This window comes from Lissotriton vulgaris, chromosome 3_1, assembly GCF_964263255.1.
Source record: "Lissotriton vulgaris chromosome 3_1, aLisVul1.2, whole genome shotgun sequence".
Classification (NCBI taxonomy): domain Eukaryota; kingdom Metazoa; phylum Chordata; class Amphibia; order Caudata; family Salamandridae; genus Lissotriton; species Lissotriton vulgaris.
The window spans coordinates 9143342-9171255 of record NC_141689.1 but is presented as its reverse complement, the minus strand read 5'-3'; the positions used below and the strand labels follow the sequence as shown (position 1 = coordinate 9171255).

At 48.8% G+C, this 27914-nt stretch overlaps 1 protein-coding gene across 1 annotated transcript in view; it reads right to left on the bottom strand.

Moving 5' to 3' along the window:
- Window positions 1-1396: 1396 nt before the first annotated feature.
- Window positions 1397-27914, bottom strand: part of LOC147725810 (uncharacterized) — a 36771-nt gene continuing 10253 nt past the window's right edge. The window contains exon 2 of the mRNA XM_086959987.1: window positions 1397-5792. Coding sequence (XP_086816113.1) covers window positions 5043-5792 — 750 coding nt within the window. The 3' untranslated portion in view covers window positions 1397-5042. The remainder of the gene's footprint in view (window positions 5793-27914) is intronic.

The following is a 27914-nucleotide window of genomic DNA, read 5'->3' as shown; positions in this document are numbered from 1 at the left end:
CGGACTCCATTGCGAGGTCTCCTTGCTCTCCGTGAGATCCTTCAGCTATATTCCAGGCTTGCCTTGGCTTTCAGTTTCCATTGTTGTTTGATTCTATGTTCCTGTTCTGATTACTTTTGTCTGTTGCCGCTCTCTTGTTTACCCTGCCTCTTTGTTTCCCTCTTTGCCTTGACCCTAGTTCTGACTGCGCACATCCAGACCAGTCTTGTATATGCCGATTCCTTGTCTTGGAGTCTGGTGCTCCTGTTCTGCCTCATTATTCTTGTCCTGTCCTAGCTTGTATTCAGATTTCCAGTGTACTTAGTTTTATGTATTCCAGTCCTGGTCCTTATTCCCTCCTAGATTTTCCCAGGTCCTGTGTTCCTTTCGCTATTCTTCCTTGTCTTCTGTGTTCATATCATTATCCGAATTGTCATTGTTTCCAAGGGTGCCAGGTAGATTCCAAGGCGTGTGCCTTTGGTACAGAGAACGACCCAGCACTCCCTGAACTCTGAGATTAACCTGCTCCTTGATGTCTTGTAAGATATTTTCCCCTTCTCAGAGAGATCACTTCCGAAGAGCAGACAGACTATAATTAATGATAGTTTAACAAAAATATATATCTTTTTATTAATTAATGATAGTTTATCTATCGTTTCCCTGCTTTTACATTCCTGTTTGTACTTGTGTTATCTTAAAACTTTACAAGGCAGACTTTCTCTTCCAACCAGCTTCTGTCTTGCTCTCCTACAAGCCGGTAGGGAAATTCTCCTGTTTATAATAAACCCCTTCTTTAGAAAGCTTTTGTCTCTGCACAGAGCAAGAACCCCACTGCATTGTCTTATCCTGAAATCAGCCAGTCCCTGGCAGTTTATCCTGGAACTAGCTGGACTTTTGACACGTAGACCATTTAGTGACCTGTTATGTACATTGAAATGACTACAGAGTTTTCCATCTAGAATCCAAGACATTTAGCAAAAGTCAATCTTTTGGAAGATGTTGAGCTCCTTAGGGTTGTGGGTTCAACTCTGGCGCTCCCTGCACCCCCTGGCCACACCTCCCTCAATTTTAGGGTTTCCCTCAATTCTAGGGTTTCTCATTGTGTTAACTCTACACCACATGGCTTGCTGACAGGGTCTCCAACTTGCAATTATATAGCACAAACTAACCCTGATGAGGTGTTGAAGCGCTTTAGGGTGAACAGCACACTACTACTCAAGAGGCCCAGAGTTAGTGAGTGCTCACTCCATGGGTTACTGGAAACCACTCCTTGCATGGACTCCAGTTTCTTTGTTGCTAATTAATGAGTGAGATGTGACCATTGGTGGGGGCTATGGGAGTAGCAAATGCTTTCTGGAATGAACATATATTGTTAGATTGCACAGGTATTGTTTCAAAAAACGAAGTCAAACAGGCATGAGATTTAGAGCAGTTTATATACATGAGAGGTATGCATACAGCAGAAGGGGAGGAGAGGCTCGCATACGGCAGAAGGGGAGGAGAGGCTCGCATACGGCAGAAGGGGAAGAGAGGCTCGCATACGGCAGAAGGGGAAGAGAGGCTCGCATACGGCAGAAGGGGAGGAGAGGCTCGCATACGGCAGAAGGTGAAGAGAGGCTCGCATACGGCAGAAGGTGAAGAGAGGCTCGCATACGGGGAGGAGAGGCTCGCATACGGGGGCTCGCATACGGCAGAAGGGGAGGAGAGGCTCGCATACGGCAGAAGGGGAGGAGAGGCTCGCATACGGCAGAAGGGGAGGAGAGGCTCGCATACGGCAGAAGGGGAGGAGAGGCTCGCATACGGCTGAAGGGCAGGAGAGGCTCGCATACGGCAGAAGGGCAGGAGAGGCTCGCATACGGCAGAAGGGCAGGAGAGGCTCGCATACGGCAGAAGGGCAGGAGAGGCTCGCATACGGCAGAAGGGCAGGAGAGGCTCGCATACGGCAGAAAGGCAGGAGAGGCTCGCATATGGCAGAAGGGTAGGAGAGGCGCTTTCAAAAATAAAGAAGGGAAAGAAGAAAAAATGAAATTCAAGGTCGATTTTAGTTTTTTTTTGAGAATGTAGTAAGTAGAGTTTTTGCAAAGAAAACATTTTAAATTCTGCTCTAAAGGAATGCTGATTTTAAGAACCTTTCTAGAGGCACTAAAGTTTTAACGAGGTGACGGATACATGACTCACTGCAAAGACCAAGCTCTGTGCTTGTTGAGACTCTTCTAGAAGTGACTGTGAAGCATTGCGACATTAAAGCATATACCAGTAGCCGCAATCACAATCTGAGACCACCACCATTGTCCCCTGTATGCCACGCAAGCAATACTTTCAAACCCAGAAAGACCCTTATGTGTTCTTACTACAATATATCCAGTACCATAAAGTATTGTTATGGTCTATGCAAATTATCTTACTCCATACATAAACTACACACATAATATAAATATATTGAATAAACACCCGCCAACCTAAAAGGCAGATAAACAGGTTGCAGCAACCATTATTAGTAAATTCAGCGCATGTTTTTGACGCTTCGCTAGCAGGCTCGGAAGGTGCTATCTCCTGTGCCCACCAGAGGAGGACCAGGCCCCACGGAACACGTTCTGTGTCACCAGGACTCCAGCATTCAGCTTGCCTGGTAGAAGGCACTACCCCCACCACAGCATCTTTATCACCTACTTGCTGGCAACCATCTTCTCCTTGTCTCTCACATCAACAAGTGACACTCCAGAGAGCACTGGAGCACTCACCTTGACTGCGATACCAACAATAGACGGTGTGTCCACAAAGAATCAGAAGAAAATTACACAAATCTCAGCCCTCCTGAGTAACAGGTCATCTGGAACAAACCAAGGCAGACTCAAACTCCAACCCTAATGTGACACACCAACCAAGACGAAAAATCAGGCTAGTCCTGCAGAAGGCGACACTAGGGGGACAAAAGCCTGTAAAGAGTACAAACAGGAAAGAAACCAACGCTCAACTTCAAAGACTGATTTGATTTGATTTGTAGTTTTGTAAAGCGCTCGTATGCCCTTGGGCGTCTTGGCGCTGGGGAAAGAGACCTTGTCCTGATGACGCGGGAGCTGGATTTAGCGGAGGTTGAAGAGCCATGTCTATACTGATTTCCTAAATGACATCAGGGAGGTACTATTTTTGATAGCAAGGGGAAGACGATTCCATTCTTTAGCAGCATGCAGTATAAAGCTTCTGCCTCCCGATCTTGCCTGTTTGAACCTGGGAACTTGTATCAGCTTAGCCTGGCTTGATCTTAGTTCTCTTGAGGGGGTATATGGCTTTAGGTAGATTCTGAGGAACAAGGGTCCCTTGTCCTGGAGTGCCTTATATGTTAGACATAGAGATTTGAACCTTATTCGTTTTGCCAGGGGGAGCCAATGTAATGTATCTAGATGGTGTGATATATGTTCTGTTCTAGGGATGTCTAGGATTAGGCGTGCTGCCGAGTTCTGCAGGCGTTGTAGTTTGTTTAAGTACTGTGCCTGCATCCCAGCGTATAATGCGTTCCCGTAGTCGAGTCTTGACAAGGCTAAGGTAATTCAATCCAGAATCGACTTCCAGCAGCTATCAGACAGTCCTCTGCTCTCACATGCTCAACTCCATAAAAACTAAAACTAAATCACCCTACACCATAACCCCTCCCTTCCATCACCGCCCTCCTGCGTCTCTGCCAGGAATCAATAGTGTGTAGTTGTACTGCAGTCTTATGCCAGCCTACATCCAAGGACACCGCTGCCAGGTACCAAATATTTAACATTACATTTATGCAGGTCTTCTTTTGTACACTACCGGATTCTTGACTAAAATGAGATATCGCAACATCCTGCTAGTTGGCACCGAGCAGCACTCTATGTTGAGGCTTCAATGCTGTCTTAGAAAGACTCACACCACACTCATTCCATCAATGCTGCTCCACCCTCTTAACCACACGCAGCACTTGTATCACGATTATACCACTAACCTCAAGTGGCACATCTTTAACTTTACTACATCCCTCTGCAGATACACATCCCGTTCTCACTACTATCATCAGGCCAGGCTACTGCTGGTAAACTAAAGCTCGCTACAAACTCCTTAATCTGGTAGTTAGGGCAGTGTACGGACTCGCAGGGAGCAAGCATAGGGGCTGAACACAGAAAAGCGCTATTACCGGTCTCCAAAGCACACTACACTTCTTAGGTTAAGCTTTCTGGGTTTACTTGCACCCCTCGCTCAGCTGATGGAATGAATCTCCCATTCCGGATTCAAGTCTTCCCTGGAGCCAAAACTCCTCACTCTTGAGCGCCTATGAACTTAAATCACCTTAATAATGAATACTTATTCATCTGCACCTCCTCGTCTTTGGACCTCAAGCAGAAAGATTAGTACGAATAACATTAAAACTATATATAAAAGTACTGCCCCAGTTCTCAATGATCATTCTCATCGTGCTTCTAGGCTGCTGCCTGGGATGTACGCACTGTCCTTGTGGGAAGGACGGTGTCTGCTCAGAATCCTTCATTAAGCACACGCTGTTGTGACGCATAAGCCCCAGACTGTGGTCGGTGATCCTGTGAGGCCCTGACCCGCTTCTCTTCTTCTCACTGTCCTTCCACGGAGTAGCACAAGGATCAGATGCTGCGGCTCTGAACATGGACATTGGTCACCCACGGGCTCTTTATCTTCAAAGGTTTATGCTCAAAGAGCTTTGGCCAAATTGATGGAACTTAAATTAGTGATTCCACACGAATCACTAGGCAGTGCCTTAAACTGAACTCCCTTATTGTGTCAAGCAGCCTCATTGTTGAGGGGCACAAGAATTGCTCATTACATATGAAGTCTCCAACAGCTTCTTTTTCCAATAGCAGCAATCTTAGGAAATCAGCTTGGTGACCCTCCGACATACACACGTGCTCAGTTTTGTGGTGAGTCGGTCAATGCAGGAAGTGGCAGCTCCTTTTTGCTCAGATTTGGTCAACACATTTCCCCATCAGTGGCACTCCCTGCAGCTGATCAGCTCAGAATTGTGGGTGGCGCCTTCTTCCCTTACCTCTCTTGATTCCGCTTCCAAGATTTTAATCAGGTTTCCATAGATTTCTGTGAATTTTCATATGCAGAGTCAGGCTGCCTCTCAAGCGGAAAGTAGACTTGCAGTGAGGGCACTGGTATGGGGTAACTCCATTGTGCCTCTTCTCGGGTCTTTCTAAATCAGCCCCTTTGTGGACATGCTGGTGACCAGTGTGACCGGGGATGTGGTGTGGAGCTGCGCCAGCCTTTTCATGCTGGTCCAGGTGCCAAGCGCCACTGAGGCTTCCAGCATAGAGAGTAGATTGGTGGCAATTCTTTCTCCGTGTCCGAGTTCTCAAAGATACCTGACGGCCTGCAGACATTTCAGGCGTCTCACCACTGTTCTTCCACTGATGCGCCGCGGACTTGACGCACTGATGCTGGAGCAGCTCAGAGTCTTTCCCAAAGCACTGGTGACATTCCGTGCACTTGAAGGGATCCGGTCCAGAGTGGCTTTGTAGGTGCCGAAGCAGGGCAGTTTCATGCAAAAAGGGCTGGTCACATTTAACACATTTATAAGTCTTCTCTTGGTGTGTCTTCTGATGCTCAGCAAAATACAAGTGTCCCACAAAGCTTCTCCCACAGTCACCACATATATACGAGATTTCTTCCAAGGGGGCTACTCGGCCTTCATGCTGAGGACGTGTGTGAGGGGGATTGGTCTTGTGCAAACTATTCCGTACTTGTCCAACTGCAGTTTGCTTCCGTTTACTTCGGGCTCTATATTGACGTATCTCATAACCATTCAAAGGCCCAATCTGTAGAGCGTAAAACAAAAATACAGGCATTATTCATTGATCAACAAATATAGGAATATTGGCATGTATCATCTTTAGTGTGAACTGCGGTTAAGTGAACACAGACTTTATTATTGAAGTGCTATCACATTTCCCCTCTAAAATGATTGAGACATTTAAAGGATAAACAATCTATTGTGATTGTGGTGTGACTGGTAGGAGAGAGAAGAAAAAACTGCAAAATAATGGATTATTTATTATCTACAAAAAAATGAAGAGCAGTAAAACAAATTTACATCATTGGAGACCATTTAGACTTCCTTCACACCGGAGAAGAATAAGCATTTCTACGGCTTATCAAACCTTTTTTTTTTTTTTTTAAATGGTCTGGGGTGATACAACTAAGAGCAATGATCCCCCCCCCCCCCTACAGCTTGGAGGGATACAACTGAAATCGATGATGTTCCCTCCGCCCTACAGCTTGATATGATACAACCTAGAGTGATGATGATCCCTCCTCCCTACAGCTTGGATTGATACAACTAAGAGCGATTATGTGCTTTCCTCCCTACAGCTTGGATTGATACAACTAAGAGCGATTATGTGCTCTCCTCCCTACAGCTTGGATTGATACAACTAAGAGCCATGATGTTCCCTCCGCCCTACAGCTTGATATGATACAACCTAGAGTGATGATGATCCCTCCTCCCTACAGCTTGGATTGATACAACTAAGAGCGATTATGTGCTTTCCTCCCTACAGCTTGGATTGATACAACTAAGAGCGATTATGTGCTCTCCTCCCTACAGCTTGGATTGATACAACTAAGAGCGATTATGTGCTCTCCTCCCTACAGCTTGGATTGATACAACTAAGAGTGATGATGTTCTCTCCGCCCTACAGCTTGGGAGTGATACAACTAAGAGCGATTATGTGCTCTCCTCCCTACAGCTTGGATTGATACAACTAAGAGCGATGATGTTCTCTCCGCCCTACAGCTTGGAGTGATACAACTAAGAGCAATGATCCCTCCTCCCTACAGCTTGGATTGATACAACTAAGAGCGATGATGTTCCCTTCTTCCTACAGCTTGGAGTGATACAGCTTGGAGTGATACAACTAGGAGCGATGATCCCTCCTCCCTACAGCTTGGAGTGACACAACTAAGAGCGATGATGTTCCCTCATCCCTACAGCTTGGAGTGATACAACTAAGAGTGATGATGTTCCCTCCACCCTACAGCTTGGATTGATACAACTAAGAGCGATTATGTGCTTTCCTCCCTACAGCTTGGATTGATACAACTAAGAGCGATTATGTGCTTTCCTCCCTACAGCTTGGATTGATACAACTAAGAGCGATGATGTTCTCTCCGCCCTACAGCTTGGAGTGATACAACTAAGAGCAATGATCCCTCCTCCCTACAGCTTGGATTGATATAACTAAGAGCGATGATGTTCCCTTCTTCCTACAGCTTGGAGTGATACAGCTTGGAGTGATACAACTAGGAGCGATGATCCCTCCTCCCTACAGCTTGGAGTGACACAACTAAGAGCGATGATGTTCCCTCATCCCTACAGCTTGGAGTGATACAACTAAGAGTGATGATGTTCCCTCCACCCTACAACTTGGAGTGATAGAACTAAGAGCAAGGATGTTCCCTCCGCCCTACAGCTTGAAGTGATACAACTAAGAGCGATGTTCCCTCCTCCCTACAGCTTGGGAGTGATACAACTAAGAGCGATGATGGTCCCTCCTCCCTACAGCTTGAAGTGTTACAACTAAGAGCGATGATGTTCCCTCCTCCCTACAGCTTGGGAGTGATACAACTAAGCGCGATGATGGTCCCTCCTCCCTACAGCTTGAAGTGTTACAACTAAGAGCGATGATGTTCCCTCCTCCCTACAGCTTGGAGTGATACAACTAAGAGCGATAATGTGCTCTCCTCCCTACAGCTTGACGGGATACAACTAAGAGCGATAATGTGCCCTCCTTCCTACAGCTTGACGGGATACAACTAAGAGTGATAATGTGCTCTCCTCCCTACAGCTTGACGGGATACAACTAAGAGCGATAATGTGCTCTCCTCCCTACAGCTTGACGGGATACAACTAAGAGCGATAATGTGCCCTCCTTCCTACAGCTTGACGGGATACAACTAAGAGCGATAATGTGCTCTCCTCCCTACATCTTGATGGGATACAACTAAGAGTGATAATGTGCTCTCCTGCCTACAGCTTGGAGTGATAATACTAAGAGTGATGATCCCTCCTTCCTACAGCTTGACTTGATACAACTAAGAGCGACGACGTTCAGTTAATAACGATTTCAGATGTGCATTGTTTCCCTGAAGTGTGAGATAATCTGGCCTGGGTAGATTTACACACTAGGTTACCTGCTGTGTTCAATATAAATGAGGTGATCGCCTGGCCTGTGAGAAGTTGGCCTGGCATATGATGTCCACTATTCTAGTGGGCACCTTGCACCAGTCAAAACGACCCTTACTGATGGTAGGTTGTAAAGTCAACATTATAGAAAGCTATCCTAGTGGTAGCTGTGGAGAGCAGCCTTCAGGCTAAGACTTAAAGGCGAGTTAAGCAAGTTGTTTTACCAATAATAATCTCTTGAATGATCAAATGAAAGCACACCACACAAGGTATATATCAAATATATATATATGTATTTATTCTAAACACAACCCCTTTGGTCTCTTTAGGAGGTCAGAGGTAAAAGTACAATACAAGAAACTTAATTAGCATACGATAAGTTGCACAGTATAGGTTATGCCCTAGGGGCCACCCAAACCATATACTAAAATAGTGGTATAAGAACCATGTGAGGTATAGAAAGCAGGCCTAGGGCCTGTGGAATCACTGGGGCTACCTAGAACAAAAAGGGACAGAGTCTGGGTCACTAGCCAGTGACCAGGAAGGCGATGGGAAGATGCCAACCGATGTCGGGTGTTTTCAGGTGAAAGAGGTGAAGCTTAAATCTTCAGCCACGAGGTCCATGAGGCGTCAACGACGACCAGGGGTGGATTTGAGCTGTCCCACGAAGGATGTCGAGAGCTGCAGCGGAAGAATCTGGATTGGATCCTACAAGCCTTGGCAACAGACACCTAGGCAAGATGACAAGATTGGCTTCGGTGCAGACCAGCAAGGTCTGAGGGACTCCTTTGGAGAGGAGTGAGAGCACGTCTGCAGCAACCTGGAAAGCTCAAGAAATCAAAGATGGCCCTTCGTGGGGGCTCACTAGCCAACGGACTAGGAACCGCGAAGGGGCCTTGAGCTGAAACCCAAAATGCAGGATGTCCAGGAGTTTCGGTCCAACGTCTCTCGTGTCCTCTAAGGGTCTCAGCTTTGCTGGGAGCTTGGGTCAGCGTCAGATGTCTGGAACTCCGTGTCCTGTGTTGCAGATTCTTTAGGATCCGGCGGGAGCCTTGAAAATGCAGACGGGCAAAGATGCAGTTGGTGCCTGTTTGGACAGTGTGGTCACTCCTTGACCACAAGGGAGATTTCTTCCGTCTTCTAGGCGATATGGAATGTCGAAGGTCCAAGATATAGGTTTCAGAGTTTTGTCCAGGGTAATCTAAAGTCCTAGTGACAGGGCTCCGATTCTTATAGTAAGTTTAGGGGTTGGACTAACTCTAGGGTCCCACCTATGGGAGGACCTGGGGAGGGGGTGGTTACACCCCTTCCCCTTTGTCCAGTTTTGTGCCAGAGCAGAGGCTAAGTGCACCAGCAACCGGTTTGAACTGGTAAATGCATGGAGCACCTATATCAGCCAACGCGTTTCGCTCCCACACTGAGAGCTTCCTCAGGGCTGAAACCAGAAATGAGACATAGAAATATATAAATAACATATATAGCTGTGGTTCCAACTTAGATGGGTTGTTTAAGAGCTGTGCCTTGCATGCTGCAATGGCCATACCCTTTCCCGGTTTTCTATTCCAAACACAAGCTTTTATGCCCTATTGGTTATTCTTCTTCCCTCTGTGTATAATAGACATCCTGACAATGCTTTATTTGTCTGCCTTTTATTTTTTACCATCCTTAGGACGTGGGATCGGTGAGACACCATTTTCAACCTAATCACAGTCGTCGTCAGCTTCTGGAACAGAACCTGATACTAATTGTTGCATATCTGTTCCTGGAAAATGGTTTTTACTTTTCTTTCAGTTATTAGGTAATGGTTTTTGTCAGCTGAGCGGACAAGAATTGTAAAACAAAATAATGTAAAATGTCAGGGTTTTTTCTCCAACATTTAAACTGCTTGTAAATGAACAGTACAATGTAATTTTAAAACGCATTTTTTATGCCACAGATGCCAAAGCGTCTCAAGAAGCATGGTCTCCAGAGCTGGCAAAGCAGCTGGGAGGGCCTGGTCCCAGAGGCATGAAGCGTATAGTCAATATAAATGGAGGGGGACCCATGTGGCTCCCCTCAAAGGGCATTTTTATGCCCTGGGGATCACCATCTCCCTGGGGATTTTTTTTAACAAAAGGAGGGGGTCCGCACAGACCCACTCCTCCCCTTTCCTCAGGCTTTTAGAAGCCCTGTGAAGATCCACCTCCCCAGTGTTAAATTAAACAAGCACTGGCATCGCCAATAGGTCTCGCCATTGGGACCTTATAAGTATATAGCCATGCAGCATAATATCCTGGGTGCTAAACTAAGTTGCGAATTTCCATTTTATTTAAGAAATAATAAAACTTGCTTAGAGTAGGGAGAGCGGACCAGTCACATGCATGTGGTTTATAATAATAGCATTTAGAAGAATCACTAATACCACCAGGTTTAGACCCTAGTTTCACTGAATGTAGCACACCCGTTTGATGACCTTTACAGAAAGGAGCGTGTTTGTATAGTACATTAAAAGCAACGTTAGAAGAATGTTTTTGTCACATTGTAGCACTGCTTTTCTAAAAAAAAAAAAAAAAAATCACAAATACTGTAAAAAATAAAATAGAACAGATTGGGCCTAGTTTAATTGCTATAACTATATTCATTCAGGTATGTTTGAATATCAGCCAAGTAGTTCATTTAAAAAGCGTTTGCTCTTTGACCACCTAAGCCATGCCAGCTATTCATGGGATATGGAGTGTGTGTGTGGGAAAAGCAGTGGTCCACAGTAAAGGAACACAAGGATGGTTTGATAACAATAACTTGTTTTTACGTCGTGCTAGGTATCGCACTTCTGTCGCCTCGGAGCGCTGTAAAGTTATATTTGCCCACTTTATGGTGCCCACCTCAGAAGCATGAAATGGCCTTGTCGGTATTCGAACACGATCTGCAGAACACAGCAAGTTAATCAACTGCGATGGTTCCTACAAGTAAATAATATAACTGCATCTTCTACACAAAATCATAGCTATGCCCCTCTCTTCTGTGCTCGGATTACTAGGAGAGAAGAGTTAAGCAGCTGCCAGAAACCAGGCTAGGTAAAAAGGGTGCAGCTTCAATTTGATCATGATTCAGAGTTCAGGAAAGACTCCATGACAAAAGGCTTCATTCAAAGATGTGGCATCGAAGGAAAGAGATTAGATTCAGCAGACGCTGCTCATCATATAGGTGAAACTCACAACGCATATAAAGAAAGTATTTTCAAAGATAAAGAAGAGTAAAACGTGGGTGCAGTGTACCGCAAGACAGCAGTTACAATAAAATAATCAATCTCGGATTCCCCATGGTCTAGCAGTGACAAAAAGCAATTAAATAAATGTGCTGCAGCAGAATCTTAGCTTTTATTTAAACTGCGAAGTTTGATTGGAAGTACATTTTAAATGCAACCATCCTTAACAAAAACACATCAAAAATCTGTGCACAGATAGAATAAAGTTTAGAGAAAATATCTATCTACACCAAGGAGTCGAAGAACTAGAAATGGCATGATTTTAGCAGAGTGTCTCATTTTCAAATATGTAAATGAGACACTTTGGTAGGAGGCTGATGAAAGTGGATGGTCACGGTAGAAACAAAACTGTGAAGCAATTCAAGAAAACCCCTGGCTGTGCTCCGGAATAGTTTGTCTGGCTAAGCTGCAGACCCTTCACAATACGCTCCAGTGCGCAGGAGAGGGGGGAAGGAATTCAGTGAGTAGACAATGTCTTAAAGACTGAGGTTGGATGCCATCTTAATCTCAGCTACCCTTAGCCAGAAGTGCCTGGTCCGCAGCCAGTCTTGATGACTATCAGGTGCCAACGGAATTGGCTACCCCATGGCTAAGAATGGAATTAGGTTTAATCTCTGAAATCCAATAGTGATTTTCTCAACTTTGTTAACAGGTTAACTATGAGGGAAACCGAGACAAAAAAGAGATTCTCTTACTCACAGTGGGTCTCCAGGGAAAATAGAGTGAGGGAAGAGGGTGTGGGATGCAGGAGGTGGGGAGTGGAGGCTAGAGCTGAGAAGTGTGGCGTTCTGGGCTCTATAATTAGATATTGTTTGTACTGCCTATTGACCAAGAACCAAACCTCTGTCCATTTTAGTTTGTGCATTGATAGCGATCTTTCTGTGGCAGATTGATTTGCAAGTCTGTCTTTCTTAAGCAGATTCCACGATTGCTGGGTGGTGGTGTGCTTACTGAAAACAGCTAGCATGCCGTTTAGTGGTTTAACACAGCATCTGGGGAGGTTATGCTTTACTTACAAGCAAAGTCTGAGATTCACATTATCTGTCTGATCTCCTTTGTTAAAGCACTGAAAATAACAAGCAGCGACGGGCGGGAGGTGGTGGTGCTAGAGGGACATCACAGGGCAACCTCATATGTCAGTTTAGGGCTGAAGCCCTAAATTGCTTTGCAAACAAAGAAAAAATTGTTCAGAAAACACAAGGGATATTTAGAACTGGTGGAGTGAGATTGAAGTTGGCCACTGGGCTCAGGAAGGGATAAACTCTGCTGCCGCGAAAGTTAAAGCACGTTTGGCATTTCCCTTGCGGGAGCGAGTACGATAATTGCTAACAGATGGCGCCGCTGCTCGCTCCCACAAGGGAAACGCCAAACGTGCACGAGTCGTAATAGGAAACAATGGAAAACATGCATGCGTTTAGGCAAAAGTCTTGAGAGATGGCTAAAAGTCCCTCCTAAGCAACGCTTGCTCTGCGTAGGCGAGACCTAAAAAAACTAAAGGGGTATATGTGAACCCTCGGGCCTGGTGACCACCACTTTCCAAGGGCCAAATTCAAAACGTAAACATGGAGAGTCAATATACGGCCCCAGGGACCACCACCTCCCGATCAAAGAAGGGGGGCACATGGGCCCCCTCCCGAAGCCATATGGCCCAGGGTACCGCCACCCCCCAGGTGGGCCTGTGTGGATAAAAGTAGGTGGGGGGCGAACATCACCTCTCCTGGAGCCATATGACCCAGGGGACTGTCATACCAGAGGGCTATACCTCTTGCTATGTCGCGGTGTGCCCACCCCCAGGACATAGCCGTTTAATTTATCTTGGCAGGAGCTAAGCTAAAGCAAACACTCCAGTTCCAGCAGACAGGAGCTGTCAAAGAGCTCCCGTCCACTGAAAGAGAAGGGTTAATTTCTTTCTTTGGCAGCAGACATGTAGGCAGGGAAAGAGGTGACAACTGCTCTCACAGACAGGGAGCTGCCTTTCCAGCAGCTCCCTCCATGCAGCAGCAATGCCAGCTCATTATTAGACAACAGAGCTACACATGTTACTGCCTCTTATTGGCATGTTCTGAAGCGTGAAAGGGCACGCAGCTTCTTACGGGCAAGCTCTATCAATCCCAAAGATGAGCACTCACTTGTTGGTATTTCATGTGGAAGTTGACAACCTATAACAACAATAAGGTGGATGTCTGTTAGTGGATTCTGCACAGCATTTGATTGTGTGGATTACAAGAACATTTGGGAAAAGCTTCATTTGATGCACATTTCAGAGTTCCTTCTCCATCTACTGAGAGGATTCACACATCTACGCCGAGCACTGTTGAAATTAGGCGTTGACATAAAACATATAAATGGACTCCCAACTACAAACGGTTTATCAAAAGGCTGTCTTGGTGAAGATGGGATTCAGACTATATTTTTTTTATCAATGACTAAGCTTGAGATGTCATTTAATGTGTCATAAGTGATGAGTAAGATCATAAGCAGGGCATGACGGGACACTGTAGTTAGGTTAGTAGAATACAACTGGCAAATTTAAGATCATTGTTTGTTGTGAAACCGAGGGTGTTCATCAAAAACCTCTAAAAAAGAAAAACTGCACTCAAACCAGAAGATATTCTGCCTGGCCAATGATGTTACACAGAGGTGTTTCCTATTAAGGCCCAAAAAGGAACAAACTCATCTCTGAATTATTTTGCATCAAAAACGGTTGGAGGGCCAAGTTTGCAATGTGCACATTCCACAGGACTGGACATCGCCCTCCATGAGTCGCTCTCAAAGGCACTTAGCACCTCAAGTACAGTTTAAACAAAGGGTGAAGCACTTCCATATGACACTGACAGACAGGCCTGTGAGGCAGGCCCACCAGGACTACTAGGCCGGTCTGGGGTGCGAGTTCCAGATCACGGTAGGCAGTGGAACTTTTTAGAGAATTGGAAATAGGGCACACCTCTGGTGTTGCATTGGGGTTTTGCTTGATGTTCCAGTTCAATCACTGTTGTCTCAGCCCTCACCTTTGATATTTTCTTCCTGTGCGGTTTCGCCAGTTATTTGATTACTGCCTGTTGACTGGCTTGAATTTTTTTATCCTGTTTTGGTTTCGTTTATATGTTGTTTTGCATCCACCTTAAACAGTCAAGTACTCTAGCCTGGAGCTTGACGTCCGCCTTACTAGCTTCCTTTCAGCTTGACCTAGGTTCACCAATACACGCCATTTTGAAACTTGTAAGCAATAAGTACTGCAGGTTCAATTATGGTTATTATTGGTGTTAAAAGTGTTTGTGCTTTGCTTTCACTCAGTGACCGAACAACGTACTGAACAATCATTCATATCTGTGCCGTCGTACAAGACCGAAAAGCCAGGAGAGTTCTGAGACTGCAACGGGCTGGCTGTCTCTTTTCTCTCCCATTTCCCTTCATTTCAGTATTTCGTTCTGCTCTGTGAATGTACTTCTCTACAGGCAGAACCATGTTCTGAGGGAGTTGAGTCGATTCTCGTCAGAACCTGCTGGCAAACTAACAAATCCTGACACTATCCTCGCCCAGAGAACTGATGCTATATAAGCCCTGCAACAAGTGGAGCAAGAATCTCGGGGTGTAGTCTGGGCTCTAAACACGTTGACCTCTTCATCCAGAGCAAATATGCACTGTTACTGACTGACCACCAAGCATTGTAAATGTAAATGTTTTTGTACTTGTATAGCGCACAGCTACCCGCAGTGGGTTTCCCGGCGCTTGTACGAATACCGCAAGGGAACCCTTCCTGGCTTTCCCTGTGAAGTGTCCACTCCTGGGCACCCCCATGGTGCAGACCAGGCATCCCTCGCGTTGTGGGGGCCGTTGTGGAGACTAAGCAAGCTATTGCCCAGAGTTGCAGCGTGGGACCCATGATCAGAATAGGCACTGAGGCGAGAATATCCGGTTAGGGGAATTAATGAGCCCGAGACCCGCCGGGGCAGGAATCGAACCCTGGTCCCTGGCCAGAGCTCTGCATCGAGGTCTGCCTGCTCTGCGTTCATTGCCAAGTTTGCCAACCTCAAATGTACAGGAAGGTGTCTCCTTGTACCTCAAGCCTATCAACTGAGGATAATTTACTGACCTGCTAAAGGGTGGTGAAAAGGGAGATCTGCATGTAGATGGGAGGGAGGAGTTGCACCTGGGACCTGAATAGGGCTGGGCCTCCCCATCTCAATTCTGGCTCCACCCCCTGTGGTATGTCTGATGTCCCTGGCCTGTGAATAGAGGAGAGGAGCTGAGCAAAACAAAGTGCCTATGGGCTCCTGAACCAGTTGTATCTGGTTCCCTCCTAGCCCTGTGCAGTGTCACAATGAGAAAAAGCTGTATAAATAAGGGGCTGTGACCCCATGAAAATGTTCTTGCTCTCCTACTTGAAGCTACCAGGGGCGTGCTGCTGTTGGGGCCCAGGGGAAGGCTTGCCTCCCTGGGCCGTGCCCTGCCCCTGGATGCCCGATGGACTTTTTGGACCTATTGTTTTATTCTTGCTTTCACTAAGACTTTAGGCAGCCATCCTGCGCCTGGGAGTGCTTGGCTTGTGGATTCCAGGACTCCTGGCTCTGTCTGCGCTTTATTTGAGTCTGGGAGGGAATCCCTAGCATGGGGACTCCCCCGCCTGTGCTGCCTTTATTGCGGGTACCCACCCTGCTTAATAATTATTTTCATGCGCAGGTGCCCACCCTGGGTCTTGCAATGTTTATTTAATAGTGCACGGGTGCCCACCCCACGACTTTGCCCATGTGTGTATGTTTACGTAAAGTGGGTGCCACCCTGCTGCCCATTTTAAATTATAGAGGGAGCATACCACTCGGTGATTGAATCCCTTCCGCCGGGAACCGCGGCCCGCCTGGTTGTGGGCAGGGCCAGCGGACAGAAGCAGGAAGAGGCAATACTCCGGGGAGGAAACTTTCATTTACAATAAGTAGTTACCACAAATGGGTACATTTATATCAAGTACTTCTACTGGTAATCTCATGTGTCTTTTGTTCCGAAAATACGGGGCCCTGGAAGCGAAGATTCAGTACCTCTTCAGACTTTTGCTGCTATGACAAGGCAGGCACTAGAATGGAGGTGTGTATCAAAAGGAGGGAGATTAGAGAAGGAGATCAATCGATCAACGGACACGGTTAACCACCCACGAGGTGGGTGGAAGGTCCAGTTGCAGCTTGTGTCCGTGTTTTGCACTAAGGAAACAAAAGAGGTCGCTGTACTGTTCCTATGGGAAATGGGGGAAGTGTCTAGCTGGCATGACCACAGATGTTAGAGTAACATCCTGGGGCATCCATTTTGTTGGATATAATGGCCTCACACACCCCGAAGGATGTCATGCTTCATCATCGGCAGTTGCTCCTCGTCGGGGAGGCGGTGCAATCCCCGACGGGCTCACCTCAAAGAGGGGCTCTTTGGCGGAGTTCTTTTTCCAACTGCCTTATGGTGAGGTGGGGGTGTGTGGACCGGGCTAGGTGTGGTGGTGTGTGGGGTATTAAAATGTAGCAAGGGGTACCGGAATTCAATTTATTCTGGGGGTCCCCTGGCTGCAGTTAAAAAGAGGGGTTAGGCTCACTACGAGTCAACAAGTTAGGTCAGGTGACCCTAGATGAGGCTAAAGGTGATGAAGGTCGACATGTTTCACGCTATGGGTATAGTCACCCGCGATTCATCAGGACCGTGTAAATGTGCAGTGTCAAAACATGCTAGTGTCATGTATGTCTTATGTTTACCTCTGTGGGTACTCCTATGCCTAATGGTTGAGGACTACATGCCACATGAGGGGTCGGCGGGATTAGACATCAGGGAGAGCCCAAGGTTAAAGCTCGTTCCTCCTGTGTCCGCGCAGATCGACCTACCCTTCACCGCCGAGCTCGAGTACTCAGATCGACCTACCCTTCACCGCCGAGCTCGAGTACTCGAGCTCGGCGGTGAAGGGTAGGTCGATCTGCGCGGACACAGGAGGAACGAGCTTTAACCTTGGGCTCTCCCTGATGTCTAATCCCGCCGACCCCTCATGTGGCATGTAGTCCTCAACCATTAGGCATAGGAGTACCCACAGAGGTAAACATAAGACATACATGACACTAGCATGTTTTGACACTGCACATTTACACGGTCCTGATGAATCGCGGGTGACTATACCCATAGCGTGAAACATGTCGACCTTCATCACCTTTAGCCTCATCTAGGGTCACCTGACCTAACTTGTTGACTCGTAGTGAGCCTAACCCCTCTTTTTAACTGCAGCCAGGGGACCCCCAGAATAAATTGAATTCCGGTACCCCTTGCTACATTTTAATACCCCACACACCACCACACCTAGCCCGGTCCACACACCCCCACCTCACCATAAGGCAGTTGGAAAAAGAACTCCGCCAAAGAGCCCCTCTTTGAGGTGAGCCCGTCGGGGATTGCACCGCCTCCCCGACGAGGAGCAACTGCCGATGATGAAGCATGACATCCTTCGGGGTGTGTGAGGCCATTATATCCAACAAAATGGATGCCCCAGGATGTTACTCTAACATCTGTGGTCATGCCAGCTAGACACTTCCCCCATTTCCCATAGGAACAGTACAGCGACCTCTTTTGTTTCCTCTCCACTAGAATGGAGGTAGCACATGCCACCAATTTCCCGAGAATGACTCAGATGACAATTATAAAATGGTTACCACCCCTGCCTGCGAAATCCCTAAAGCACTGTGCGAGGATGTTGTGAGGGCTGGCAGGGAGGGGCTCTGGAAGAGAGCTCTGAGGCTGCTTTACATTTAAAGTGATAGCGCTTGCACACTTCCCATGCACTTATGGGGAACTCATGGAAAGCGAGAGGAGGAAGGGGTTAAGAGTGGGTGCATGGTGGGAGGGTTACCCAGCGAGGGAAACAAATATAAACCCCTTTAAGGGAGCTTGTCTTGAAGCAGGAGAGGTGGCGTAACACAGAAAGCTGCCGCCTTTGGAGCTGGAGAGAAGGGTTCGAACCTCTGCTTGGATTGTATTAATCATAACTAATTCAAATCATTAAATGGAGATCTCAAATGAAGAGTGGGGAGAGACAAATAAAATAAAACAAGCATTGGCAATGCGGCAATGAAATGGTATGGGGGTGTGAGAAGGCATCAGAAGAAAGTAGTCTGTGCAGTAAAGGGGACAATAGCCGTGGAAGGACACAAATGAAGATATGCCCATCATAAGGAGGGACTAACAATCCTACAACCAATCGGAAGATACCATTTAATACACCAGCCAATGAAATTGATGGATGGAGAGTGGGCGGAGCTTATATACACTACACGGTATACTGCTTGTCTCAACGAGACAGCGCAAGCGATGCCTAGGCGAGACCTAAAAATGTTTTACCCCGTTGCATGCTCATGACTAGCTCAGCTCGTTATGGCATACACCTCTTGCATGCTCATGACGAGCTGAGCTCGTCATGGCCCGTGGAACGCTTAGGTGCTGGGAGAATTCCCCTGCTGTGCTGAGCGTTCCACGGGAGCCAATGCACCTGTGACGAGCTGAGCTCGTCATGAGCATGCGGGCGCTGTGCGCGCCCCCCTCCCCCCAGCACAGCAGGGGAATGGAGCCAGCAGGGAAGGGGTTAATGGTCTAGGTGTCAGATTTATCTAAAGACAGTTTAATGTGTGGACGTGTTATTAGTCCTATGCACTATGTTGTCCAAAAAAGGTCGACATGTTTCTGCCCATGAGGGTCAGGGGAGTTTTCTTCAGGACCTAAATCCAAACTAAGTGACTTGCTACAGTTCTTGGTGAGAAAACGGGTGAATTCTACACGTTCTTGGAGGTCAGTAAGTACCTCAGAAATCCTTGTTGGCGGACTTCAACGGGTTGTCGGGGAGCATACTTTACAGCTTCGGCAGGATGCAGCGCGACTTGTGCTGGCTCTTCCCTTGACAACCCGTCATGATTCCACACTACTACCCTTTTCATTGTAAATATACTGGTTGCGACAGAGTTTTTGGTCATATTACATCAATCACTACATATATTACAGATTACACGATTCTTTATGGTTGATTTACACACTTTTACCTAACCCTATCAATACATGTAAATTATGCCTATTTTGTAACGTTACTCCTAAATTGCTGTCAAGATTTATTATTTCTCTTTTTGTCTTTTGTCTCTTGACAAAATTGTATTTACTGTGTATGCATGTGAGAACTACAATTCCCATGCACTCTTGGGATGAACATCCGGGTCACTGACACACGTACAGGTTGTGCATATGGTAAGTCATATACTAATAGACACGTCCCCCCTGGAGTCTCCCTCTTGTCGGCCCTTCATGAGACGCAGCTTCCGAGATTCTATAGGCAAGACATTCTCTATCGGCTCCCCAGTTTGACAGACCATTCCTTTCAGTCATATTGGCTCCTTAAGTTATCTTTGCCTCTGCACCCATGTCATAAAACAGTGCGGCCGCAGACGGAAAGAGATTACCTCATTTGCATGGGCCCCGGACCCATGAAAACGAGGGCCCATCCACTAATGATAGCGTTGGTGCAAATGTATCACAGAAAGGACCCCAACTTTGTAATAACACTATGCCCGATGCGCCCTGGGGCACTTTCTGTAATAGGGCCCAGGTAATTACCAGATACTGAGCTTCGAAAAAAAAACCCTAACTGACATGAAATGTTGTCTGATTGCTGTCATTAAAGAGTCCCTGATCCCTGGGAGAGCGATATTGGCACACACAGTTGTATTTTCCACACTTTAAGAAAGTCCTTGTGCGCCGCTCTGTCAACAGCAGACAGAGGAGGTCTCAGATGAAAAAAAAAAAATGAAAAAAACACACACACACGCATTGTCACACTTGGTGCTGTTTGTCTCAACCCAGATGCTTCCCTGTAGTACCTTCTGCTTGTTTTGTCAGCTTGCGTTCTCGGTTGAGCTGTAATGTAAAGACTTGATGCAACCATGGATTTATGCTAAGGGTAAATACAGTCTTTTCTGTCTGAGATATACCAATGCAGCACAGAGCTGACTGAAGAAGCCTTATTCAAAGTACAGTGAATAGCACCTGCACTCTTCATGAAACCAGAACTCAGCCAGGAATATCGACACGGCCAGCTCCACGTGCAATGTGCTGCCCGAGTCCATATGGTTTTCCTTTATTATCAAAGAGGTCTTGAAATTCTAGAATTCAGAGGAAAAAACCTAGACTCGAGCAGAACTTCACACATGGACCAAGCAAGCTCCAGGTCTAGCCCAAGAACACTTGACCGACCAATGAGGTACACAACAGGATGCAGTGACAGAGTGCATTGACTGTGATGGAGCAAGGATTCAAGAGAAAAGCGAAACTTGCTCGGAGCAATCCTTCACCAATTATACTAACTGTTAAAACTGTAGATAAAGACTAAACTAATATGCACCAAACATGGACACAAGGGAAGAAGGCTTTATACATGCTTAACTAATGTGGAATAATGTGCAACGCGACTAAATCTACTCTTAAATTGTAAAAACACTTTTGCGCATGTGCAAACTGGAATTACGTAGAAGGCCACTAACCTGCTTTTGGAGAGAAAACTTTACGCATGCGCAAGAGGGACTAACATGTGGTCTTGTGGAACCACGTGCCTGGCATCTGCTTGCCTGATTTTGGAGGAAGGCCGCTTACATTTATGCTTTTGCCCAGAGTAATAATAATAACATGGGACAGTGTAGAAGTGGACAGTGAGAATTATATATTTAAGAAAACAACATCTGTTTTTGATTCTTGTTGGACTTGGCCCTTATGGCAGGTTCACCCCTAGACTTTTTGCTTGTAATGGTGACCTGGTGATGGTGATTTTTGGGTTCTGCGCACTTTCACTGTGTCCCAGTGGAAAGTGCGTGCGCACTCTGAGTGCATGTAATGAGATAGGCCTGCCCTCCCATAGGAATGCATGGGGAATGTATGTGTCCCCGGTAGTTCCTGATGCGTGGGGTGTACAGGTTCGAATGTGATATGTGCGAACTGGTGAGAGTGAATGCTTCGCAATGGTGTGTGTTGCATGAGTGTGTCATATGTAGAAATGCCATTTCCAGGAGTTGGCATATTAGTGTAAAATATGCCTGGCGTGTGATTGGCTGGAGCAGGCTGGTGAGCCTGGCTCCAGGAGTCTGGATGGGTCTGCCCCGGTGGTGAGTGGGAGATTAGCATGCTGATGGCTGGGGAGGAGTGTACCTGTGTCCTGAATGGGCTGGGCTTTTCCCTACACAATGCTGGCTCCGCCCCCTGTGGTGCGACTGATGTCCCTAGCCCTGCCAGTGAAAAGAAAGGGGTGGTTGGGCCATCAAGGGTACTCCCAAACCAGCTGCGACTGGTTTCTCCCCCTGCACCTCCAAACAAAGGATTTAGGTGTATAAAAATGGGGCTGTGCCCCCACTGAATCTGTTCTTGTTCCAGGATCCTGAGGGGGCTGCTATTGTTGCTGCTGGGCCAGAGGACCGCCACTTGGAGTGTCTCCCTGCCTGGAGACCCAGTGAGCTGGCTCTGGGCCCAGCCTTGCCCCCTGCCCCTTGAAAGGGCTTTTTCTGGGCCTTTATCTACTTCTAGCGCTTAAGAGCGCTGTATTTTGCATTTAGCGCAGGGAGCGCTGTATATTGCCTTTTAGCGCTGAGGAGCGCTTTGCCTGCCTAGCGAGTGCCCACCTCGCTTATTTTTGATTAATTGGCCCTCTGGCAGGTGCCCACCCTGCCAGGGACCTTGCCACTATCTTTTAAGTTTACCTCGAGGGAGCCCACTCCTCGGTAAGCTCACCCCCCGCCTGGAAGTGCCGGAGACGGGCCGCCGCGCTGCCCACGACGACCCGGAAGTGTTCCTGCTGGCCGGCCAATTAGAGAGCGGGCCGACCAGAAGTCCCGCCCCCGCAGCCGCGACCCGGAAGTCAGGCAGGCCGGGGGCAGGAGAGAGGCAGGCGGAAGCTGCCTGCCGGGGCTTCCATGTGCAGGGAGAGCCCCGGGGTAAAATCAGCAGAGGTGCGGCTCGGCCGTCGGCGAGGCCCCGGAGGAGGGGAGCCCCGCCCGCGGCTCCTGAGGAGCAGCCGGAGCACCAGGGACGACCCCCGCCAGAACCCGGTGAGTGCTGGTGCTGTGAAAGAGGAGAGGGGGGCGTCGGGACACATTGCCGGTGTCCGCCCCGCCTCCTCTCATTAGCGCGACCTCCGGGGGCATTGCAGGGTCGCTTGAGCCCCGAGATGCTCCACTCGGGCTGCATTCTTGTTTTCGAGCCCAGAGAGGCTCAGTGGTTACTCAGAGCCACGAGGGCTCCAGAAGGGGGCATTGTTTGTTTTGAGCCCTGAAGGCTCCACCAGTGGCCGCATTTTTTTTTTACAGAGTCCAAGGGGCTTTTGGGCATTTGTATTTAGGAGCCCCGAGGCTCCAGGGCCCCATTGTTGTTTAAGAGCCCAGAGAGGCTCAGTGGCCATTTGTTTATTCAGAGCCCAGCGAGGATCCAAGGGGACAGTCATTCTGCAGAGCCTGTGAGGCTCCCCCATCGTGTTGGCCCCATCAATTGCTACACAGCTGCCCAGCACTTCGTGGGCAGCTGCTCCGTTTAGGCCCCCTGACATTGGACACAGGGCGTCCTAGCCCTAGAGAGGCCAGTGGGCCTAGGGACAGTCACAGTAGTGACTTAAGTGAGTTTGGCGCAATTGTTCATTTTGCTTACACCTCTGAATGTATTGTGATGCATCATGTGTTTTCCTCCCTTACACCTCTGAATGAATGTTATGCATTGCATCATGTGTTATGTTCTTACACCCCTACAGGTATTGTAATACTCAGGTGGTTGTTGTCCTCCTAGCGCAGGTGGTGCCAGTGAGGTCCTGTTACCAGTGATTACTGGTTGTGTGCTCTATTTTTATATTATGTGCCACAGTGATTTTACCTTCTAAAGGTGTTATTTCTAAAAGTGCATACCCTTGACAGCGGTCGAGGTGGCTCTGTCCTGTACATTATCCCCTGTAAATTCTGCCCGTGCCTGTTGGCACATTGTAAAGTGTTTGTTTTATCTAATGTGTTTTGGTGTAATACAAAGGCTATTTTTCTATATAACCTTGTGTGGAGTTTCCTTTGTGGTGGGCCTTGGGTGTTGTTGCTGGGGTGCGTGCGCAAATACTTAACTCATATCGCCTCCAAGTTTAGCCTTGCTGCTCGCGCCACGTTACCTAGAGGGTGAGCAGGGGTTATCTTGGCGTGTAACTCCCTTGCCCTGACTTAGGAGTGGTGGTCTCTGACTGACTTTGGCGCAAGCCCTGGCCAGCCAGGGATCCCATTTCTAACATTGGACGCAGCAGTGAGGATAAGGATTTGTGTTTGCGTTGTACCACAGTGGCGACAGGCCACACTACAAAACTCTGCATTTTAGATGACCACATTTTAGGGGATTATTGCTTTTGAAGTTCCATTATTTTCTTCTCCTGAAGGTATCATTGTTTAATTGTGTCCAGTACATTTATTCCCCTGCCCCGCGCCCAGAGTTTGGTACCTGTGTCACATGTGGTCAGGTTGAGGAATCAGGGGTGGTAGAAACTGCCTTACCAGTCCGAGGGGGGGGTGGGGGGGGTTGTGTGTGGATGAATGGTGTGTGGCACTAGACAAGTGAGTGTGAATTCTCTGGGGTAGAGAGCTTGCTGAATCCTTTGTGAATTGTGTACTCCTGTTTAAGCTCAGACCCTTAGGTTCCCTGTGTGATCTTGCCTCTAGAACGTCCTGCCAAGATGGAGCTTGTCTTTGATCTCAGTGATCTAGTTTGGTACAATACGCAGGAGTTGGAAGGGTTCTGTAGAGAGAGAGACATAGGGGTGGATGGGTCAGATACTAAGTACGAACTTAGGAACTACCTGGTCCGATGGTGTAAGGAACAAAGGGATCTTGAGCGCAGTGAGGAAAGGGCCCGGGCCTCACACCAGGAGGGTGGTGGGTCTGTGGGGAGCCCTGAAGATTCAGAAGAGGAGGAAGAAAATGATAGCACAGGGACGCCAGCAGATAGTGAGGACCCCATAGATAGGGAGTCCCTTGCTGGGTCCAGTATAGGAGGCAGCGCCTCATCCCTTTCCCTGTCCCCAGAGGAGCTGGAAGATAGGAGGAGAGAAAGGGAGCACCAGCTGGCCTTAGAGAAGCTCAGGTTAGAGCATGCCCAGGCTATGGCACAGCTGCAGGTTAAGAAGCAACAGCTAGAGACTGAGAGGGTCTTAGCGCAGGAAAGGATAGAGGAGGCTGAGAGGGCCTCCACCAGAGGCAAAGTAGCTCTGGAGGGTAGACTATCCCCTGCGCGCAGTGTTGCTTGTCTGGATTCTCCAGGGAGGGTTGAGTCCAGTGGTGGCAGCTATATAGATTTCAGTGCAGAAAGTCCCAGCTCCCAGAGTATGGTACCTGTTTCCCTAGAAGAGGGGTATAGGTTGAAATTCAGGGGCAGTAGGAAGCTGTCTCACCAGTCTTGGGAGGACTTTGCAGGGGACTGTCAGTGTGCATTGATTGAGTGGTTAGAGGTTCCCACGGGACCTGATTTTGACAGACTGTTTGATCTTATTCTCAAGGAGCAGGTGCTCAGTTGTTGTTGGCCGGAGTTACTGCAACACTTATTGAGGTGTGAAACCATGGATCCTTGGGAACTTGCAAGTGAAGCAGACCGCTGGGAGAGTGCCAGAGGTTCTCTAGAGTCATTAGGGAGTGACTCCAAAAGTAGTGGTTCAGGTATCCTCCAGCCCAGCGTGGTGGAGGGGGCTCAGTGTAGCCCAGCTAGGTCCCAGGATAGCGAGGAGGGTATAGGGGCTCACTGCCTGGCTCAGTGGAGCAGGAGTGAGAGGGAGACAGAGGGTCCCCAGACGCCCGAAGCCCTGCCTCAGGACTTGGATGGTTTCTTGAGGGAACACCAGGTTAGGGACCTAGGCTGTCCGGTTAGTACACTTGAGGAGGATCTCCTAGTGTCTAGGGAACCTGGAGCGTCTGTAACTAGAGCTCCAGGGGTTCCAGTGTCCGGCAGTGCTACTCCAGGAGGGAGTGCACAGAAGTCCGAAGTGAGGAGTGATTGGGGGATGAGTTTCCCAGTGGATGCACCAGTGGACCAGGAACTAGCCAGTTGGGCTAGATCTTCTTGGGGGGACCCGGGTGGCGCCACTTCTGTGCTGGGGGATCTTTGCGCACTGTCAGGTGGACAGGAGGCGGGAGATCTGCGCCAGGCAGACAGTCACACGACACATGGGTCATGTGTCAGCCTCAGGGGGATTGCGTGTGAGTCCCCAGAAGTCATGGAGTGCCAGGCAATTGTTCCACCAAAGGTTTTAGACCAGAGGTTGGGATGCCAGGTGCAGGATCAGCCTGACCTGAAGGGTAGGACGACTAACCAGTGTCCTGACCGGTTCTTCTTCCAGAGGAACTTCTCCAGTTGGGAGAGGGCAGACCTCTGGAAGGGGGTGCAGAGGGTGGGAGAGCCCACCTCTGACCCCGGTGCAACCTGAGGGGTTAAACCCTGGGTTGGGGTGGCGTTGTAAGGGTACCCCTCGCAGGAGGAGGAGGAACCCTAGAAGAAGAGGTAGGGGGAGGAGAGCCTTCCCTGAGACTCCTGGCCAGCCTGAGGTTGTAGGCCCTAGGCTGGAGAACCAGTGGCAGTCTAGTCCTGTCTTGCAGACAGGGAGAGTGGAGAATGGCTACTATGTGCCAGGGGTTACTACCCCCCGCTCTGCAAATAGGCAAGGACCGGTGGCACCTGGGTGGCCCAGGGCCTGGTCCTGGCCGCGGACAGCTTGGGAGTACCAGTGGGGTAGCCCAGTTGGTCCAGACAGTGGGTTGAGAAGGAATCCCATGGGTTCACCGTGGCGTAAAACAGGAGGGTGTCCCTGCAGTTGCAGGCCCGCGTCCTATCGCCCCAAGCAGGGAAGTCCATCACGGTGGTGATTGGTCTACCCTGCGTTTTGGCTGGAAGGGGGTTGTGTTGGACTTGGCCTTAATGGCAGGTTCACCCCTAGACTTTTTGCTTGTAATGGTGACCTGGTGATGGTGATTTTTGGGTTCTGCGCACTTTCACTGTGTCCCAGTGGAAAGTGCGTGCGCACTCTGAGTGCATGTAATGAGATAGGCCTGCCCTCCCATAGGAATGCATGGGGAATGTATGTGTCCCTGGTAGTTCCTGATGCGTGGGGTGTACAGGTTCGAATGTGATATGTGCGAACTCGTGAGAGTGAATGCTTCGCAATGGTGTGTGTTGCATGAGTGTGTCATATGTAGAAATGCCATTTCCAGGAGTTGGCATATTAGTGTAAAATATGCCTGGCGTGTGATTGGCTGGAGCAGGCTGGTGAGCCTGGCTCCAGGAGTCTGGATGGGTCTGCCCCGGTGGTGAGTGGGAGATTAGCATGCTGATGGCTGGGGAGGAGTGTACCTGTGTCCTGAATGGGCTGGGCTTTTCCCTACACAATGCTGGCTCCGCCCCCTGTGGTGCGACTGATGTCCCTAGCCCTGCCAGTGAATAGAAAGGGGTGGTTGGGCCATCAAGGGTACTCCCAAACCAGCTGCGACTGGTTTCTCCCCCTGCACCTCCAAACAAAGGATTTAGGTGTATAAAAATGGGGCTGTGTCCCCACTGAATCTGTTCTTGTTCCAGGATCCTGAGGGGGCAGCTGTTGTTGCTGCTGGGCCAGAGGACCGCCACTTGGAGTGTCTCCCTGCCTGGAGACCCAGTGAGCTGGCTCTGGGCCCAGCCTTGCCCCCTGCCCCTTGAAAGGACTTTTTCTGGGCCTTTATCTACTTCTAGCGCTTAAGAGCGCTGTATTTTGCATTTAGCGCAGGGAGCGCTGTAAATTGCCTTTTAGCGCTGAGGAGCGCTTTGCCTGCCTAGCGAGTGCCCACCTCGCTTATTTTTGATTAATTGGCCCTCTGGCAGGTGCCCACCCTGCCAGGGACCTTGCCACTATCTTTTAAGTTTACCTCGAGGGAGCCCACTCCTCGGTAAGCTCACCCCCGCCAGGAAGTGCCGGAGACGGGCCGCCGCGCTGCCCACGACGACCCGGAAGTGTTCCTGCTGGCCGGCCAATTAGAGAGCGGGCCGACCGGAAGTCCCGCCCCCGCAGCCGCGACCCGGAAGTCAGGCAGGCCGGGGGCAGGAGAGAGGCAGGCGGAAGCTGCCTGCCGGGGCTCCCATGTGCAGGGAGAGCCCCGGGGTAAATCAGCAGAAGCGCGGCTCGGCCGTCGGTGAGGCCCCGGAGGAGGGGAGCCCTGCCCGCGGCACCTGAGGAGCAGCCGGAGCACCAGGGACAACCCCCGCCAGAACCCGGTGAGTGCTGGTGCTGTGAAAGAGGAGAGGGGGGCGTCGGGACACATTGCCGTGTTCGCTCCGCCCCCTCTCATTAGCGCGACCTCCGGGGGCATTGCAGGGTCGCTTGAGCCCCGAGAGGCTCCACTCGGGCTGCATTCTTGTTTTCGAGCCCAGAGAGGCTCAGTGGTTACTCAGAGCCACGAGGGCTCCAGAAGGGGGCATTGTTTGTTTTGAGCCCTGAAGGCTCCACCA